At 37.4% G+C, this 19,106-nt stretch overlaps 1 protein-coding gene across 1 annotated transcript; it reads left to right on the top strand.

Moving 5' to 3' along the window:
* The first annotated feature begins 1,552 nt into the window (after window positions 1–1,552).
* LOC149043929 (uncharacterized) lies at window positions 1,553–15,804 on the top strand. The gene is made up of 11 exons (XM_089209053.1): window positions 1,553–1,671; window positions 1,922–2,308; window positions 4,606–4,857; window positions 7,803–8,036; window positions 8,846–8,949; window positions 9,554–9,612; window positions 9,718–9,914; window positions 12,592–12,717; window positions 13,964–13,994; window positions 14,234–14,426; window positions 15,234–15,804. Exons 1-11 carry the CDS (start codon window positions 1,614–1,616, stop codon window positions 15,351–15,353), a joined length of 1,761 nt encoding a protein of 586 aa, XP_089065179.1. The 5' UTR covers window positions 1,553–1,613; the 3' UTR covers window positions 15,354–15,804.
* Window positions 15,805–19,106: the final 3,302 nt, after the last annotated feature.

Genomic DNA, 19,106 nt, shown 5'->3' with positions numbered 1-19,106 from the left:
ACCAAACAGTCGAGAAAAGGAAGCTTGCCGTCTTCTTCGATCTCCCTGGTAAACTGAATGTCGGTGTTTTGTTCGTTAAGGTGATTGTGAAAAGCGTCAATTTCGTCTTTGTGTACGGCGGTGAATGTGTCGTCTACGTAGCGTAACCAAAGCGGTATGGTTTGTCGGCAAGTTGCAAGGGCGCGTTCCTCGATGTTTTGCATCACAATTTCTGCGACAACAACGGAGACCGGCGACCCCATAGCTGTTCCGTGCAACTGCTTGTAGTGTTTCCCGTTGTACTGAAAGTAAGTCGATGTAAGGCAGAGGTTAAGTAGGTCCATAATGTCTTCTGTCGGTAATGGTAGTGCATCAGTAGACTGATGGATGGCGGTTTCAGTACACTGTAGAGCCAATTGAAGTGGAATACTGGTGAACAGTGATTTCACATCAAAAGACACGAGTTTGTAGTCGTCAGGTATCTGTACGTCTTTGATAGCGTCAATAAAGTTCTCAGTTGATTGTAGTTTACGTCTCGATTTGTCAGTCAGTGGTTGCAGTATCGTCGTAAGGTATTTCGACAGTTGGTACGTCGGGGACCCACAGAATGAGACTATAGGTCGCATAGGTATCCCAGGTTTGTGTAGTTTCGGTAGTCCGTAAAGTTTAGGTGGTTGTGGTACAGAGCACCTCAGCCGGTAGTAGCGTTGAGTGTCAAAGGCTTCAGTCTTTTTGAGCGTAAGTAATTTGTTGTTGAGTTTGCGTTGTAGTGCTGGCGTCGGGTCACGTTTAAGTAATTCGTAAGTTTGTTTGTCGTTAACAAGTGTGTCCATTTTGACTCTGGAAAGCTGGTTCACTAACTTAGAACAGACGCCTCTCAACAGATGTCAACAATTACCAGCACCTTACAAACGACTCATTAACGACGTGAACAAACCGACAAACAGACCGACAAACAACAGACGGATCGAAACCGACCAATGACTGTTAACAAACTCTACATGAGTCTTCCAGCCAATCACATCACGGCTAAACAGACCAATCACGTTCAACAGACCAGACTTTATAACATCATCGACTGACAACTATTCCTTACTTGACTCTGAAGATGACTATCGCACAGATAGTCGAAACGTCAGTCACCAACAACAGTTCTTTTCAGAACTACACTCACCCGGACGATCACACTACACAAACTACTGATACTCCTGGGTTCAAACCATTTACTTTACTAAATTACCTTCTAGTTTTCAACGGTTGTGTGTTTCTAACACGGGCTGTACATACATATGTTCTCTATTTTCTCTATTTTCACTAACTCGTTTAGTGTATTTAAATTGAAAGACTTCAAAAGATCCGTGACTGTTTGTGAAACAGTTAGTCAATATGGAGTGTTTCTAGTTTCAACAATTCCAATCTGCATTCAAGGTAATGACTTTACTCAAATACCCCTAAACCAATCAGAACCCTCTGTCTAAAATGCCATCATCATTCAATAGCCAATCACTTCTCACGTTAGTTCAAGTTTATATCGAAACGAACGTGTTCCTTCGTTCGCTATGAAAAATGGCGATGATGCTTCCACGTCTGGTTCAGTAAAGTACTCATCTTTGGGAAACAAGGGCTTTTCTAAAATGAGTTTTCATTTGACATATATCTTTATGTGGGTTTTTCTTATACCCCAACCAACAGGTAATGTATCTCTCTAAGATTTTGTTCTAGTATTTTCAGTGTTTACTTTCTTCCTTATCAGAACTCGATCGATTCATCTTACTTTGTACTTTGTTGAGGTGATTTTTATATTTACATCAGGAGATTGAGGTGCCTTTTAAACTTTATACGATGCTTTAATTCAAAATCATAGGAAAGCTGTTCCTCGTTTGATTAAATTGTAAGCATGAATTGTGGTAATATAACTGCGATCTAACATATCCTCCCTCAGATGGCCGAAGTGTGACATGGTTTGAACCTACTCCGAGTAAGACAACATCAGATCCAGACGAAGTGCTCCCCCCTGGCATTGTACAGGTTTATGAAGGATCTTCTGTCACACTGAACTGGAGCTACAGTCTGTCGTTAGGTTTAGGTCTGGGTGGTGTCGTAAGATTCAAGACTAATTTTATATTCAACATTAAAGCAGATGGTTCAGCTACTCCTGTTAATGCTCGATTTCAGGAACGGTTCAGCGCAACCTCGACTCATGGAAGAGCTTCTCTGTTTATCTCCCCTGTGAATGTTTCTGATGATGAGTTTTTTGGAGAATTTAGGTGTGAGTTGTTGGACTCCAACAGTAATTCTTGGAAACGAGCAATTCAAGTGCAAGTCTTAGGTAAGCTTGAAAGTGTTGCTGACTATATGAAAGGTGTATCCTAACTGTACTATACTGTTATGCAATTCTTCCCTCTGGGCCTAGTTTAAATGGAAGGAGAACTTGAAAGATTTCAATTTTTAGCGGAAAAAAACATCTATATCGCTTTTAACAATTTTATTTAGTTTATTGGACTGATGGTGTTTTAAGTGACCAAATGTTGGTGGACGTGAGAGTAGGTTTGTTGTAAATGGTATACCTAACTTTTAGTACAGTGCAATCACATGTATGGGCAGTATGCCATTTGAGGTCCCATGTGAATCAAAGACCCAAAATGTAGGTCACAAAAAGGCTTAAAATTGAATTGCACCTTGAGATAAGGGAAGAATATAATTACTGCATAAGAGGAGTTAGGTAACCCAAACTTCCCCCACTTTTTTAACTCTGTCAATTATCATGCATATGTAATTGTGACAAAAGTGTGATCACAAGATAACACATGTGATCTTGGTTTGTGATCATCCCTTTTCATCTGTGGGAAGGAACAATTAGATGGATTTCAATAGTGTAAAGGATATGTATACCAAGTAACAGTCGCAACTAAGACTGCTTGTCGTAATGATGTGACCACAAAGCAACAATGACCTTGACTATTCCATCTTATTTTCCAATCCCTAACATAGTGCTGTCTGTTAGCACTACATATGGCTACATTCAAGAGTGATTTTATTTGGTAAACCTCACATGGATAACATTACAAAAAAATATTCAAACCAAAGAAAAATAAAGCAATTGACTTTTAAATGGTTCAAAGTAAATTCAAATCCAAACAGGTGTTTTATTATTATATGGTGGGAAACTTACATATGTAATTGCAGACAAAAGTCTTTTTACACTCAATATATTTAAAGTCTATCAGAAAGATCCTAATTTACCCTCTAGGCAAGCACAGAGAGCAATTATCTTTGGAAAGCTAGTTACTGACTTACAGGGATGTCTCCTTAAGCAAATAAATCAGGTATAAAATCCTACTGCTCCAATAAAATTTCACACTATTTCAAACAGATGGTATATTTTCAAGTCTGTGTGTGGGGAATTTTGGATGTTACTACATTGTTTACTTTCTGGTTTTTCTGTCAAGGTTGCTCATCAAAATTTGTCTGATATGTGTTACATCTGAGGCCACTGTGGAAGATAAATTATGAAAATCAGAAATCCCTTACATGGTTTTCTGGGTGGTATTGTGAGAGTCTTCTGGTCTAATTTCAACACTTTAAGTTTTCTATATACCCCAATAACATGTTTAATTAAGACACACTTACATAAAAGCTACATGAGTGGCAAAAGCATGCTCTACTAATTTTTAAATTTTTCCTATAACCCTCCCCTATTTGAATGTTTTCTGGTGTTACAAATTGGTCAGCAATTTCAGGGAATTTTTTTAAGGGGGGGGGGAAGGTGGGACTTGCAAGTAACTTATGAGAGATAATTAAATCACAAGATTTTTGTTAATTATGTTGATTGGAGGGTTGTCGTCCACCTACTTTTGGCATTTATTGTACATTGTAGATGTGGTTTTTTGCTCCTAAGTTTTTCACAGATACAATTTTACACTTTTGGGTGACCACATGTCAAGGTATAGTTCAGTATGCTAATAGATACACAAAAGTATCCAAAGGAGTCCCTGGAGACTTTAGCAGATAGTTTCTTGCAAAAACCATAATTTAGTGAGCAGTTTTACATGACAGACTATAGTTCAATTTTTACTAGACAGCTATTTGATTTCAAGTTTATAGTGGCTTGAACTTGTTGCAGCAGCACCTCTTTATGGTTGCTGATTAAAATCAAGAACCATGATGTTTTGCTGCCAAAACATTGTGGGAATCATTTATTGTGACACATTATAACTAGCCATTCACACTTTGGTGGGCTAAAGAAATTGTTTTTGAAAACATGTTTGTAAATAGCTCCTGTGGGTCTCCAAATTAATTTCTACAATTATATGTTGGAAACTGCAGTTAAAATAATAATGCTTAGTTTAGTTGAGAGAAGAATTCAGAAAAATTAAGTGGCCTCTTGAAGGTCCACCAAATTTATTAAGGCAGACATATTAAAACACTTATAATGGATTATAATCTGGGGACTGTTCTTGAACCATTTGCACAATTATAACACATGTGAATTTCATTTGCATGTGCAAGGTTTGAAAACAATGTTTAATTAAAAATCATTTATAATAACTTTAGTGTTTTTCTTTTATGTGTTCATGCCATTCAATTATCCTTGAAGTTTACTTGTGATTGTTTGATTGCTCTTAGTTCCAATAAACATCACTGGAATTAAAGGTAACCAAACTGTTCTTGAAGGTGACAATTTGCTCTTAATCTGTGAAGCATCGAGTCAACTTAAACCAAACATCACCTGGACCAAAGAGAAGCCTGTTGTGGTGCAAGAAGGAAAGGTGCTGAATATAATAAACATCAGTAGGACTTATGCAGGAGAATATAACTGTTCCGCAGACAATGGCTTTGGTAAACCAGAGATCAGAACAGTTTATGTGAATGTTACTTGTGAGTATGTATTGAAAAAGACATTGATTAATGTTAAAAAAGATGCACTTTCCATATATTTTCTGTGTTGTTATGTACTGTACTGTCAATTACTTTTATTGATGTTTGGCTAGGTACATCCATGCAGGGCTCCATGCTCAATTTTTCAAAAAATCCTTCAATTGTGAAATGGTTGCTATAAAACAAACAAACAAAAATTCACATTGAAGGGAGCATATTTTCATGTTGCACTACATATTTGGTGAGCCAGATGACATGATTGCAACACTTTCATTTGCCAACTTGGTATGTTCACTTCTTTGCTGATTCAAAGATTGTAATAATGGTGAAGAGAGTGAGTATGAAGAAACTCCGATGTCTAAAAGCAGAAGCAATTTACTATGAAGTTGCTGAGACCTACATGTAATAGCAAATCATGTTTAATACAAATTTGGTCTGTTGCTCAGCTGAGAAATGCCTCTTGTTTAAAGTGAGCTGAAATAGTGATAATTAAGGGCCTTTTATATTGGGAATGACATCTTTCATCACTAGATATTTAATCACCAAACTTTTTACCACGAAAATTGAAGGTTAGAAGGTTAGGTTAGGTGGTACTGGAGGCAATTTTGGCCTTTTTTGGAAGCAGCCCTTTGTCAAGATTTTACTTTTCTTAACTTTTAATCTCGTTTGGAGTAACTAAGCACTGATGAAAATAGCAATATTGATATCGGTGCTATATTAACTATTATTATATTATTATTATTATTTATATTAAAAAGAATACATGATGAGTAATATTCACTTGCTTTTGGTTGTAAATTGTCCTGAAAATAAGAAGTACCATAAAAAACTTTTGGAACAAAAATGCTGATGAAAACATATTTATGTATTCATTGCTTGGAAAACATAAGTTGTCAGTTGTTGTATAGAACTCTTTCCTGAGTTGCATCCGTGGAAAGAAAATGCCTTGTATTTCATTATCTTACGGTTACATATCAAATGGATGTGTCAGAAATGTTAACTACAGGATAATTCATTGATAATTCATCCAAAGATTGGTAGATTTGTCACATTTCTCCCTTCTTTTTTTCTTTTAATCTGGTGGTGCCAATTGGCAACTTTTGTTGAAATTTTAGTCACCAAACGTATTTTGCACTCACCATGGGGACCAAGATGATTGCAGCTTGAAGCACTGCCATGTTCCAGGAGGTGTTTGCTTAACCCTGTAAATGTAAACTCCTCTTAAAATTAAGGTTAGGTGTTGTGTAAGGAGACTCTACTGGTCCACTGCCAGTGTTTGCAAATATGCTGATTTGAAAATCTGTAACAATCCAGTTCAACTTATCTGGCAAGATCTCAGCTCAAAGATTTAAAATATCATCTCAATGGTTTTCTAAGAGTCAACCTGAAAAAGTTCTCTGCTTAATTACTGGATACTATGAAAATTTGATCACCAGTAATTTTTTATGGCTACTGCCTCCTATGGAGGCAAAGCCATAATGTTTTCCTGTTGAGTGAGTGAGGCTAACAATAGAATACTAACAACTTCTTCATTCACAACAAAGTCTTCTGAGTGTGTTTCAGAACATCTTCCGTCGTTCAATGCTAAGTGATGATTTCTTCAAATTGCTTCAAATGTTACACAAAATATAAGCAGGTGATCATACTGTTTTTTTCAGTGCTACTCGTTATTTGTCTCATAGTGAACTACAGAGGACAATAAACATCTCTCAATTATTTCAGAATGGCACATGAAAAAAAAGCTTTACCTTGCAGAAATGTCTTAAAAGGAGTTATCAGCACATCATGAAAATCTAGAGGAAAGTTGTTCTCTTAAAGGTAGAGCATTTTACCGTTTGAATCAGCAAATTATTTCCAGTAGATTTGAAGATATAATCTTTTTCAGCTCCAACTGTGACACCACAATGGATGATAAACATCTCAAAATGATTTCACAGTAGTGTCTCAGGCACATAACTAAAAGAAGGTTTTTTCCTTGCAGAAATAACTAAATAGGTTTCATCTGCACATTGTGGAAACGCTGAAGATAAATTTTATTTATTCGAAAAGAGATCATTTTACCATTTCAATCAGCAACAAATGCTCCATGGAGTCACTAAATCTGTGAAGTCAACAAGGTCCAAAATACAACAGGCTGAGTTCAACAGCTCGGCGCCATTCAGTGGAATGATGGAATAGCAGAATGGCAGAATATTCTACAACATGGAATGCCTTGTTGTATGAAACATGTCTCACAAAAAATGGAATCGCAATGAAAAGAGAAAATGATATCTATTTAACAGGGAAATCAAAATTAAGAGAAGGCTAGTTTAATCATTGTTGGAGCCTAGTGATAGACCAACAGAGGTACAGCCCCTATAAGTTATCATTACTATACTTTTGTTGTCATCATCATTATTATCATTATTGTTATAATTGATATGATTATTAGTTACCATACAATTAGTAGTTAAGTGTCAATAATTCACCATATTCTTGAATCATCTTTCTCTCCTGGAACAGGGCTCTCATAAATATGTGGGATACAGCAGGTTTTCTACTTTGCATGCGAGACAAATCATCTGCAATACTACCCTCTAGTATCATTATACTGCCCCAGGTTCTTTTCAGTGCTAAAAAAAAAATTGTGCTATATTAGCAGCCATATGCAGTCTTAAATGCCTATTTTTAACATGCATCTGTGAATGGCAAGATCACCCATCCAACATCCAAACAATAGCAATTTCATCGACACCACTGTGCTAAAATTAGGAGAATGTTTTTCAAACCCATGTGAGTGAATCTGACAAAACAGCATCAGACTAGATAAAGAGTACCCTCATGTATATAAGTGTACTGGTTGGGTTGGACACCTTACAGTAGCTATTGAAGACAAGTCACTCAGATGTATCTTTGTGTAGATGCTGTTTATTAATCTGATTTTTTATTTTCCAATTTGATGACAGATCCAGCCAAGATTGGTAATTTTCAACCTGAGCATATTGTAGCTGTACAGAAAAGTTTACATCTTAACTGTGAAGCAGAAGGAAACCCTCCACCTACCTACACTTGGACTCCATGTGACCCAGAACAAGTTTGTAACAAGAATACTCTTCATATTTCACAAGTCGTTAATGATACCAACTATACCTGCAGCGTGGTCAATGCACATGGACTTGATTCAAGAACTGCCAATGTTTGTAAGTCACATGTACATTGCAGTCATGCATCTAACAGCTGTATCTCCATACATGTACCAACATGACATTTTGATTGGGTTCTCAGAGTTGAACCATGGGTTAGCTTGTCAGGTTGTAAAAGCCTAAGTAGTGCCTTTACTTTGTCTTGATGGATAACTCTCTGTTTTCTCAAAATAATTGCAATGCAATGTAATACATTGATTCTGTTATTACATGTAAAATACCAAGAAAGCAGTGCAGTAATTAAACTTCAAGTGTCTTACACAGGGGTGAGTATCAAAAGTAGGGAAAAAACCATAGTCAGGGCTTCTGACAAGGTACAGGAAAAATTGTAATTGTGTAGGATTTTTTTGGGGGGGGGGAATGGAGATGAAGATTTAGTTCTTTCATCTTTTAGTCATTGTGAGCTGAAGTACTTACGTAGGACATATGTATTCTACAGTGTACTTCAATTATATGATGTTTTCATTTAAGCAAGAGAAGCCAAATGACACTTTGCTGCCTCCCTAATACATTTTCCTTACTGCCATGCACTTGAATTTGAAAGCAAAAGGTCAGTTTGATATGAGAAACTGACTTTTCCCCTACATTTTTCCCTACATTGCCAGGATCATGTAAGCTATGGCAGAAAGCCTAGTTCTTGTTACAAGCCACTTACTGAAAGCAATTGATATCTCAATTGTCTCTGTGGTTAAATAAACTTGGAGTGGTCCTAAATTTTTTACAAAACCCTGCTTTTTAAACAGAATACCTGCATCAATAAAAAGATTGAGTAAATCTTTTAGTAATAATTTTCTCCTACTTCACAGACATTGGAGGAAATGTGATTAACATAACTATTGTCATCATAAGTGGAACATGTACAGATGAAAAATACAAGCCATCCTTTTTACAGGAGAAAGTTAAAGAACTGGTAACTTTATCTACATATAACTTATAACATATAGCAAAGCTATTAAATAAACTTATACTAGTTTACATGGGAGGGATTTTTTTTCTCACGAGTAAACTGTGTGCTTGTGTTGAACTTCACTTGATCTGTTAAATTGTTAATTATAGTTGTCACAGTGTGTTGGTTACTTCAGGGTCAGTGACTGATGAGCTGGTTGTATAATAATTAAAAGGAAATTTGGCTTGTGGAGAATGAGTGGAGAATATTCCATGTAATTCTACAGTGTTTCTTGAATTCCTAGATTGCATGCAGTCTGTCAGAGTTCTATCAAATCTTGAACTTTAAAAGCTTGTCACAGTCTTATTATTCAGTGTTTGCTCATGGTCTGTATTTAGGGAAATAAGAGGCCTGGTGCTTTCTTTTCCAATTAAAGTAAGAGGCAAGTGACAAGAAGAAGAACAATTATTCATTGACTTTGTAGAAAAAACTGATTAATATTCAGAGACTGATTCTCAGCTGATTCTTGGCAAAACAGCCATGTTCAATTTAATGCATAATGTTTGGTGTCATCATCATTTGTTCTTATGTGTGATTTAAGACAAATGATTGAAATGCTTGCTTGCAGCTTGGGAAGGTTTTTGATGGTAAACATGGCTATGAAGGAGTGCAGTTGATAGGTGTGAGGTATGTGAGTTAATGATTTAGAAATTTTATCATTTGCTTTTTTGTTATCTGTTATCTGTTTTCCATTTCATGTCACTCTAACCTTCAGTTAATGCCTGTCCCAAGGTGTGGAAGTATCATTGTTGACCTTGCACTGAAATTCAACTCCACTACAAAGGAACAAGATGTTATTATAACACTTGATGATGCTGTGGAAAATGGAAAGCTGGGAGAGTTCAATGTGAGTTCTATAAAAGGAACAAGGCCTGATGTGAAACCAACAAGCAGAGGACCAACAACACCAACTGACAGTCCCCCTGAGGGTAAGTCTCTATACCACTTCCTACAAAATTTTTGCAAGCTGATAAATGAATGCCCTAGCAGTATGTTTGACTGGAAGCATATTTTTTGGTGAGAGAAATAATTATGTTTTCGAAAGTTGCCATTATAATTAATGCAGAATTGTTACTGTGGCAGAATTTTTTCAGAGATCTGAAAGCTTGGTGTACAATAATGATAACAATGACAAAAATAGCTATAATAATATGCCTCATGTTACTAGGGTAAACAAAATTTAAGGTAGAATCAAAAGTTGTCAATAGATATTATCATAAAAACCCCAACTGGCAGGGTGCAAACCAGTTGGTTGTATACATATACAAAGCACAGCCAAGGAGATGAACTCAGTCAGGACAAACAAGAACAAATCTGGCATTGATTAGCAGGTTGGAGGCTTTGAACCCAGAAACACAAGATTACCAGATCAGCACTCTAATCAATCTGCTACTCGGCCTCCCTAAAAGTAATTGCCAACAGAAAGTTAAATGTTAAGGTAATGCTTACTGGGGGGATCCTACATGTATTAGGAAATCAATTTCATTTTTACTTATCCTATATTGACATTGATTTGGATTTCTTTATCTTCATTTGCCCCTTATAAGGAAACTAGGTGTACTCACAGTAGCATTTGGTGACTTGTTTATTACATTGCTGGACCTTGAAATGTTCCAGAGTTCAAACGAAATGGATGAAATATACTTCCTTTTGGAAGCAGAGCCAAATTTCTGAAAAATATAAAAATTCTTCAAGGCATTCCTGACTCCAGACAAACATTAACCATTGAGAGTAGATGTATACCTGCCCCATTTCAGACAAAAGACCAAACACAAACACAAAATTTTTTTGTTTAAAAAAGCATACTGTCTGGTACTGAAGATTATTAGAAGGAGGTAGACAGTGTGCTGAGAAAGCATAAAGTGGTTATAATGTGCTTATAGGGGAAGGGACAATTGTAAAACACTAGTGATAACCTTTTTTAAATAATATGTAACAATTGGTTACAATTACACCTGAAGCTCATTTATGGATTCAGTTCTCTCGAAATCCAAACTCGATGTACTCTTTAGACCCCATTGCTGCCATTACATAGCCAACTTCTGCTTCATTTGCTTAAAGGAAGATTAATGTCTTTCCATTGCACTAACATTGCTAAAATAGCTTTAGACCTTACAAGTGGTTTATTTGAGCTACCAAATCAAGTAACAGGTGTAGATCATTCACATAAAGGGATATTTAGAACAGATATGAACAGCCTCCAATAGAAGAATTACTTAGTAATATAATTTATAAGTTCGTAAACAATATCAGCCAACCTGGCAAAGTTATGGATTACAATTGCTCCATTCTGCTTCTTGTAACTTGTAAGGAATATAGTTTACTAGCTAGGTGTGGTCGATCTCTCTTTCTTGAAACATGGAAATGAAGAAAAATAAACAGGATTTCTAGGGAAAGTGTTTCACATGTTAATCTCCTCTGTGAATTTAGACCAAATTCTATCAATTTTATAAAATTTCTGTAGATTCAAAGTATATTCTGCTCAAGATATCCACAAGTTCACCATTGTGTCACTTTGATTTAATTTCATGATAGCATTTGGCTTTCAGTTTCACTGTGCTTATACTCTTAAACCATCTACTCGAAACGTATTTAAAAGGTGTAAAGCAAAAGAAACAACATAATCATAATTGAAAGTTTAACTTTTCACGCGAGAAAAATCTATCCGCAAATTTGTAGAGTTGGGCACCCTAACTGTTAGTTCTTAGAACAAGTATTAATGATCTGCATTTTCAAAAATATCAACTAAAGATGTTTCGTTTTGTCCTGCCTCTGAATGGCTTGCTAACGCGTTTGCCAAGGCAGTGACCCGTATTGGTTTATATGGAAGGGGTATGGGAAGACAAACTGGAACTTTGTACGAAAGAGATAGTTGAAACGACCAGCAAGAGTTTGAAGCAGCACCTTTTTTAATCTTGAATACGAATTTATACCTCTATTTGATTCCTGATCCAAAATTACATCTGCTATTATGACAATTATAACAGAGAAGGTCTCTTCTCTTTTTCTACCCGAGCGTTACAGTTTTCAGTGCTGAAAAATGTTTTCCCTATTTTTTTTACAAGGAATAAGACATATGACTTTGCAGAAACTATAACGTATATTGTGACTCAAAACTATTGGGAGAGAGAACGAATACAGCTCGTGAGCTGTCTGTGTTATTGCTCCATAGCTACACTCACGAACCGTTAATATCTTTACAACAGTGAGAGGATAGCTGTTCAGTAAGATCACTTCCACACTTAGTTTTCCATGCTTTCTTATTTTTATTTGTCTGTTTCACCATGTAGGTGTATGTGTATATTCAGTCGTGTTTTTCTTTTAATTCCTTTTGAATGCGACTGAACAGTTTGTTTAACGTTAACATTTTGAAAACCTTATCATAGCATTCAGGTGACAGTCATTAGACCCTGTGTGAAACCAGGTTATGCCTCAGTGGGACTTCCAGAACTATGAACAATTTCTTAAGGAAATATTTACACAGTTCACTCATGATTTCATTGAAATATCACCTGTCCAAACATAGTGATAGAAAGCGTAGCTTCTTGATTGCTAATTACACTTAGCTGTACTTATCTTAAATCATTAACGGATTGTGTCTCGTAGGGTTCGCCTGGTGGATCATTTTGATCATTGTGTTACTGGTAGTAATCGTTCTGGTTTTAGTGGTCATACTTGTTAAAAAGAAAGGCTCATGCTGTCTTCCCGTGAACAATGGAAAGCGCCCAAGGGGTGAGTATTTTCCAATTTAATCTATCTTTTGATTGTAGACCAATTTTAATCGATTTTGTAGTTAGGGTGTCGGGGATAATGAAATGTTTGTGTGGCATATTCTAAATTTATTTTCTCAATGAACATAATTTTCTTTCAAATTATGGACCATGAAGCATTCGTGTACACTGTACATCCCAACTTGTCAGAGATGTGGTCATATAGAGACTGAAGTCTGTTGACACGAAACTTATTTCTTCTGGGATCATTACATTACCGAGCTTAAAATTTATCATCTTTCTCACAATGGTAACTTACTCGACGCTTTCAAAATCGCCGACTGTAGTAGTCTGCGGGACGTGTATGAACATATGAACCTTGTGATGGCTTTGTTCACCGTCTCAGGTTCGGTACCTCATGTGTTTTCACTGTTGTCCTCCTTTTCGTTTCTTTTTTCATTTAATTTGTTATAAATAGGCACTTGTTATTTTTGAAACTACAAATTGCGCACGCCCCACAGGCTCCCGACATTTTGTCATTCTGAAAAATTTACTCGTGCTTATTGCATATGTTTTTCGTGGTGACTAAAGGCTAGGAAATGGTCAGGGATAAACTTTCTCAAAGAAGTGGAGAAAAGTCAAGAAAATTTATTTTGTCAGAGAAATTGTACGTCTTTGAGAGATGTCATCGAAAAGTGAAATCCCAAGTGAAAGAAACTAATTCAGCTTGTCTTGGCCTCTTCTATATGAAAGATGACAACGCCTAGCATTTTGCGACGTCAATGTTACTCATGAATATTGTTCAGTATATTTGATAGACCCTAATAAACATACTGTTTCCCTTGTGATGCAAGCTCGAGTTGGTGTAGGAATGAATTTGTTCACCTACCTCTTTCTATTTTCACAATTTTCTAACATTCAAAACGTATTTGGTACAATTCATCCAACATGAAACATTTTGGTTTGGAAGGATATTTTTTATTCATTGCACGACAACTGGCTGATATTGGGTTTCCAAGAAAATCAATGCCTTTTTTCGGAATGATTTGCTGAAAACAAAGAAAATAAATTTGTAGGGAGGGTGGCTGGAAGGCGAGGTTGGAGGCCATTCTTATGACCTTTATTTTATTAGAACTGTTAGTTCAGTTGGTCGGAAATTTCATATTTGTTAGGGAAAAGTCAGAGATTTTCAAACACGTATAACTGTATGTCGCTTCTTTTTTTTCTTTTTTTTTTTTTTTTTTTTTTTTACACGCTGCTGTGAGAAGTCCACTCCGATGAAAAACGAGGCAAAGCGACGTAAGTGTTATTTAATGGCTGTTTTTTTTTTTCTGTTACTAAGGAGTCGTTTGTTTTTGTTTGTTGACACTTCCACTGGTTGTTTGATTGTTTCGCTTTACGTATATTTATTCAGCTTTGTTTTAAATTTCTTTAAATGCGAACAGACATTTTGTTTAACCGTTTCCTTTTAAAAACCTTATATCAGAGGTAAGGTAGCAGAGGGTTTCAATTTATAGAAAAGTCACTGTACATTGTAGGGAAGCGGACAACCATTATGCAGCTGCGGGTCCTAATGTCAACTATCGAGCCTCCAATCCATCGTCTGAGCCTTCAGTGACTTATGAAGTTGCTAATAGGAGTTCTGAGGGAAGGAGAGGGAATAAAGCAGGTGCACCGAAAGAGCAACTTCCAGAATATGCAGTGGTCGATAAAACCAAGAAGAAAAAGAAGGTAAGGTTCCGCAATGAAGGAACTCTAGTAAACGGATCTTACCTTTTGATTGTGACCAGATCCCAGTAAAGTTTGTTTCATAACCGAATAATCAAACACATGTGTCACTTTTCTCTGTACCATAATTTATACTTACTCAAGACTTTATTCCGTTGGTAAAGAAGTTAAGATGCAAAAGTCGATACTTCATGGATTGTAAGGAGTGGTGCGGTCTTCTTGTAGAGCGTGTCTGTACGAGAGAAAGGAAGCACTCTAAAAATACTTCCACCGAGCCATTTACTGATAAAAGGAACGATAAAGAAAATTTAATTGTTTAAATTTTGCAATTGTTTAAGTCAGTTACTATGGAAAACCTAGGCGCGGTGCCATTGTTGTGGTTAAAAGTTCAAGTTTGACAACGGGCATTGATGTTTAATGTCAGTTAGACAGCATTCGTTACCATGCCTACTCCAAATCATTTTCCGCCCACAAAGATACACACCTATTCGTAGTCCTCCGCTTTGCTCAGACGGAGGGCCAACGTTCCAAACGTGAGCTTTTCTAAATTTACTATCGCGGCTTATCAACATTTGTCAACCATTAGTTGATATCCAACCAGCTAAGTGGACTCTGCTTGTTCGCGTACATGAACCCACCGACCGAAAAAAAAGGAAAAAAGCCAATCAGGCTTTCCAGCGAGTTTCCTCCTTTTTGGACACTTGCATCCTTCCAAATGTTAATTAATTTTTGATGAACCGTTGTTAGAAGAATGCTTACGATTGTCTGTTTCGTTCAATTACAACCTGTTTTTCTTTGTATCGCGGGCAGACACCTAAACCCGGCGAGCTTCAGTATGCTGAGCTTGGTGAACTGACTGGTCGTGGACAGAAGGCAACAATGCCACGTGTTAGTGGTACGGATACTGTGTATGCGGACATTAAATCGTAGAGGATGTGTGCAGCTACTGTACAGCTCAGAAATACTTGGCCCTAAATGCGCGTTGAAAAAGCGCGCACACGCGTGTAGTTTTTTCAAACGCACTCAAAAAACGCGTGCGAAATAAGCTTATTAGTATGTATGAAGCAGTCTTTTGTTTTGCCCTTTGTTTAATTTTATATTACTGAAAACATTGCGTTTTAGCTTCTATTTAGCATTTTAGCACAGATTCCAGCGCTATTTCACGGGTGATCTTTCTTTCATATTTTAAGAATTTTCAATATTAACTGTCTTAACTGGGTCCAATTCATTATGGTACCATTGGAAATATCATCCCAAAGGGTTGCGAATTGCTCTAGTGATTGACATTTTGTAACAATGACTTTACTTTAGAGGTCGACTTTGCTTAACAATTACTTTGCTTAAGACATCCAGAATTTTTCCAGTGTCCATGCTGGTGGCCGTAGTTCGTCCCCCAGGGGTTAAACCCCTGGGGGACGAACTACGGCCACAGCCGTAGAAAATTACATCACCCTATTTTTGTTGCTATTTAAAGCAAGCCCATGGGGAACTGAGGCTATTTATGCATTAAACCGCTGGATAACAAACTGAGGCTCATTTTCAGCGAAAAGAGCTCTTCGAAACATCGAAATACGAATTTTCCGGAATTTTTTACTCTAGTTGTTGCCGATATCGCGTCTGCCATTTAAATATGGCGTCGCCAAAACATTAGTAAGACATCTGTTTGTGAAAAAGATCGAAATGGCGGCTGCAGAATCGATGGGATTAACTTTTGTGGACGAAGATGACTTGCCTGTAGCATTTCTGCGAATCGCCCACGTGGATTCTGACCATGAAGCGCCTTCCGATGTCGATAGCAGCGATGAAGAGGAAAATAGCGATGAAGAGGAAGAGGAAAGTGATGGAGAAATTGAAAACAGCGATGACGAGGAGCAAAACTACTCCAATATGAGATGGACATCTACTATACAACCCCCAGAAGGCATAAATTTTCGCGAAGAGGTTGGTTTGAGGGTAGAAATGGACAATAACAGTAATTGTTTAGATTACTTCCAACTTCTGTTTATTGACGATGTTTATCAGCTGATTATTCGCGAGACCAAACGGTTTGAGCATCAAAAACGGCAGCTTGAGGACAATTCCCTGGGTGATCTCCACGATTTTACCCTTCCAGAGCTAAAGGCTTGGCTTGGGCTCACATTGGCAATGGGTCTTGTCAAAAAAAGCAATTTGAAAGCTTACTGGTCAACTGATTCGGTCACCAAAACTCCACTGTTTTCTAGCACCATGTCAAGAGACCGCTACCTTCACATTCTGAGATATCTCCACTTTGTAAATAATTGCAATGCCCCAGACCAGACAGATCCCAACAGGGATAAACTGTGGAAAATTAGACCATTTTTAGATGCTCTTGTGCCCAGATTTACAGCTGTATATGCACCTTCTCAGAATTTATCTCTTGATGAGACACTGATCAAATTCAAGGGCCGTGTTCACTTCAGACAATTTTTGCCTTTGAAGAGAAGCAGATTTGGGATCAAAGGTTTTGTGATAGCAGATTCAGTATCTGGCTATGTACTTGGTACTTCTATTTACACTGGAAAAGAGGGTCCAGTAGCAAGCAAGGATTTGGCTAAGCGAGTTGTTCTAAAGCTAACAGAGCCTTATTTCAACAAAGGTTACAAATTGTTTGTTGACAACTGGTATACCAGTGTACCTCTCTTTCTAGAACTGGAAAAAAAGGGAATTAGAGCCTGTGGAACAGTGAGGGGAAATAGAAAGTACCTACCTCAGGACATTGTTGACCAGCAATGCGAGCAGGTCAAAAGCCTTGTCAGGGGAAACTCGCTTTTCCGTCAAAGTGGCAACCTCATCTGTGTGACATGGAAGGACCGAAAGCTGGTACATTTACTCTCAACTCTCCCTGAGGGTTTGGGAATTGGACAGATAGAGAGAAGGGTGAAAACACGAGGACAATGGCAAAGGCAGAACATTGCACAGCCACAGTTGATTAACCTGTACAACTCCCATATGGGAGGAGTTGATTTGGGTGATCAACGCATAGCAACTTGCTGCAGGCTTATGAAAGGAAATATTTGGTATTACAAAATTTTCTTTCATATGCTTGAAGTTGCTGTGTTGAATGCCCACATCATGTATAGAAGAGCTGGCCATCCTAGAGTCACCCTTGTCAAATTCAAAGAGAATCTTGTGCGGGAACTGATAGGAGGAAATTCTTTTCGACGGAACAACTTTTCTGGAGGCAATGTAGCAGTACAGGATGTCCGCTTTGACCGCCAGCAGTTTCACCATCCTGTGGCAACTGATACTCACAGAAACTGTAAAATACATATTCAACGAGTGGAAACAGTGTATGGGTGCTCGGTTTGCCAAGTGCGTATGTGTCCAGCACCTTGCTTTGAGCGCTACCACACACTGCAAAGTTATCTTTTTGATGACCCCAGTAGAAATGGTCCCAAGAGACTCAAAGACAGTCATGGCAGACCAAGAAATGGTCCAGGCAGACCACTTCAAAGGAGATCAAGATGATTTTATGTTTCCTTTGATCAAAACATTAATTTACTTATCGAGGTTTAAGGTTGATTCAAGTGAACACTAAAATGATTTTGAGACTACTGACTGACATCAAGTTTGCAACTAAATATGGTTAAAAGAAGAACAGTAGTGTTTTATTTTGTGCTAGGAAAAGTGTTCTGTGTATATAGAACTTGATATTGTGTACAGTTATTGTGTTGACAAAGTTTTCACTTCAGTTCTGTTCTCTAATTTGAAGACGGTTGGGGAAAAAAATCTGTTTTATTACCTTTCTGGATTTTTCATATTTTTTCTGTAAGACACATGTATTAGTTCATTGCACTAAATGAAAGTGCAAAATCTCCTCTTTCTAAAAATGTTAGTTTTATTGTTTTCTGCCATATTAAAAAAATTTGGTGGCCTAATTAGTAATGTCATGTCACCAATTGAGTCAAAAAACCCCCACCCCCTCAGTCCCCTAGGGGTTAAAAAGGAAAAACCTCTTCTTTGCCAGGTGCATCACAAGAGACACCACACTTTACTAATCCATCTTGAAATGCTGGTTGTAAGCAGTGGATTTTTTTCTGCGGCACTGGTCACTGTTTCCATCGCAACTTGCATTGTGAAAGGCATGCGGTGTTTTCCTTGGAGGTTGAGGCATGTTCATTAGCTGGAAAAATCGTTTGGCTGCTGCGAGTCCACAGCCAATTTATCGCATGCCATAAACAAGTCTGCTGTTGACTTCAAAACATCGCTGATTAAGGACTTTGAGATACGTGATAGTGTCCTTGACCCAGCCACACGAGACACGAAACAAGCGAAGATGGTTGGCACATCCTTTCCGTTTAAGAGTTTGCTCTTGCAAAATCAAACTGCATTCAGAGCACTCCTTACATTTCAGCAAGTTCGCACTGGACATTCTAAGAAGCGTAGATTTCATGGAAATCAGCATTCAAAGAAGAAGCCAAGGCGATGGGATTCCTTCGACTGCAGACACAGACACCAGAAACTCAGCCTCTGCTTGCAAAATTCCGCTCCGCAAGCAGTCCGAATCGTCTAATCGTAAAGTACCAAGTACAGATCCATCCATGACAGGCTTTCGTTTAGTCGACATGGAAATATTGAACTCTGTATTCAGAATTTTACCGTGCAAGGAGAACTTTGAATGTAGTTTTATTTTGCGAGAGCAAGCTTTTAAACGGAAAGGAT

The sequence above is a fragment of the Pocillopora damicornis genome, chromosome 6, assembly GCF_964200805.1.
Source record: "Pocillopora damicornis chromosome 6, jaPocDami1.2, whole genome shotgun sequence".
NCBI classification, from domain to species: Eukaryota; Metazoa; Cnidaria; class Anthozoa; order Scleractinia; family Pocilloporidae; genus Pocillopora; species Pocillopora damicornis.
This window is presented reverse-complemented; position numbering and strand designations above follow the sequence as displayed.

What these genes read in the sequence shown, in the direction of transcription:
- LOC149043929 (XM_089209053.1), top strand. Translation starts at nt 1,614, where the DNA reads ATGAGTTTTCATTTGACATATATCTTTATGTGGGTTTTTCTTATACCC. An exon ending in AATTCAAGTGCAAGTCTTAG is followed by an intron (nt 2,309 to 4,605) that starts GTAAGCTTGAAA and finishes GATTGCTCTTAG; the next exon opens with TTCCAATAAACATCACTGGA. An exon ending in CAATGGAAAGCGCCCAAGGG is followed by an intron (nt 12,718 to 13,963) that starts GTGAGTATTTTC and finishes TGCTGTGAGAAG; the next exon opens with TCCACTCCGATGAAAAACGA.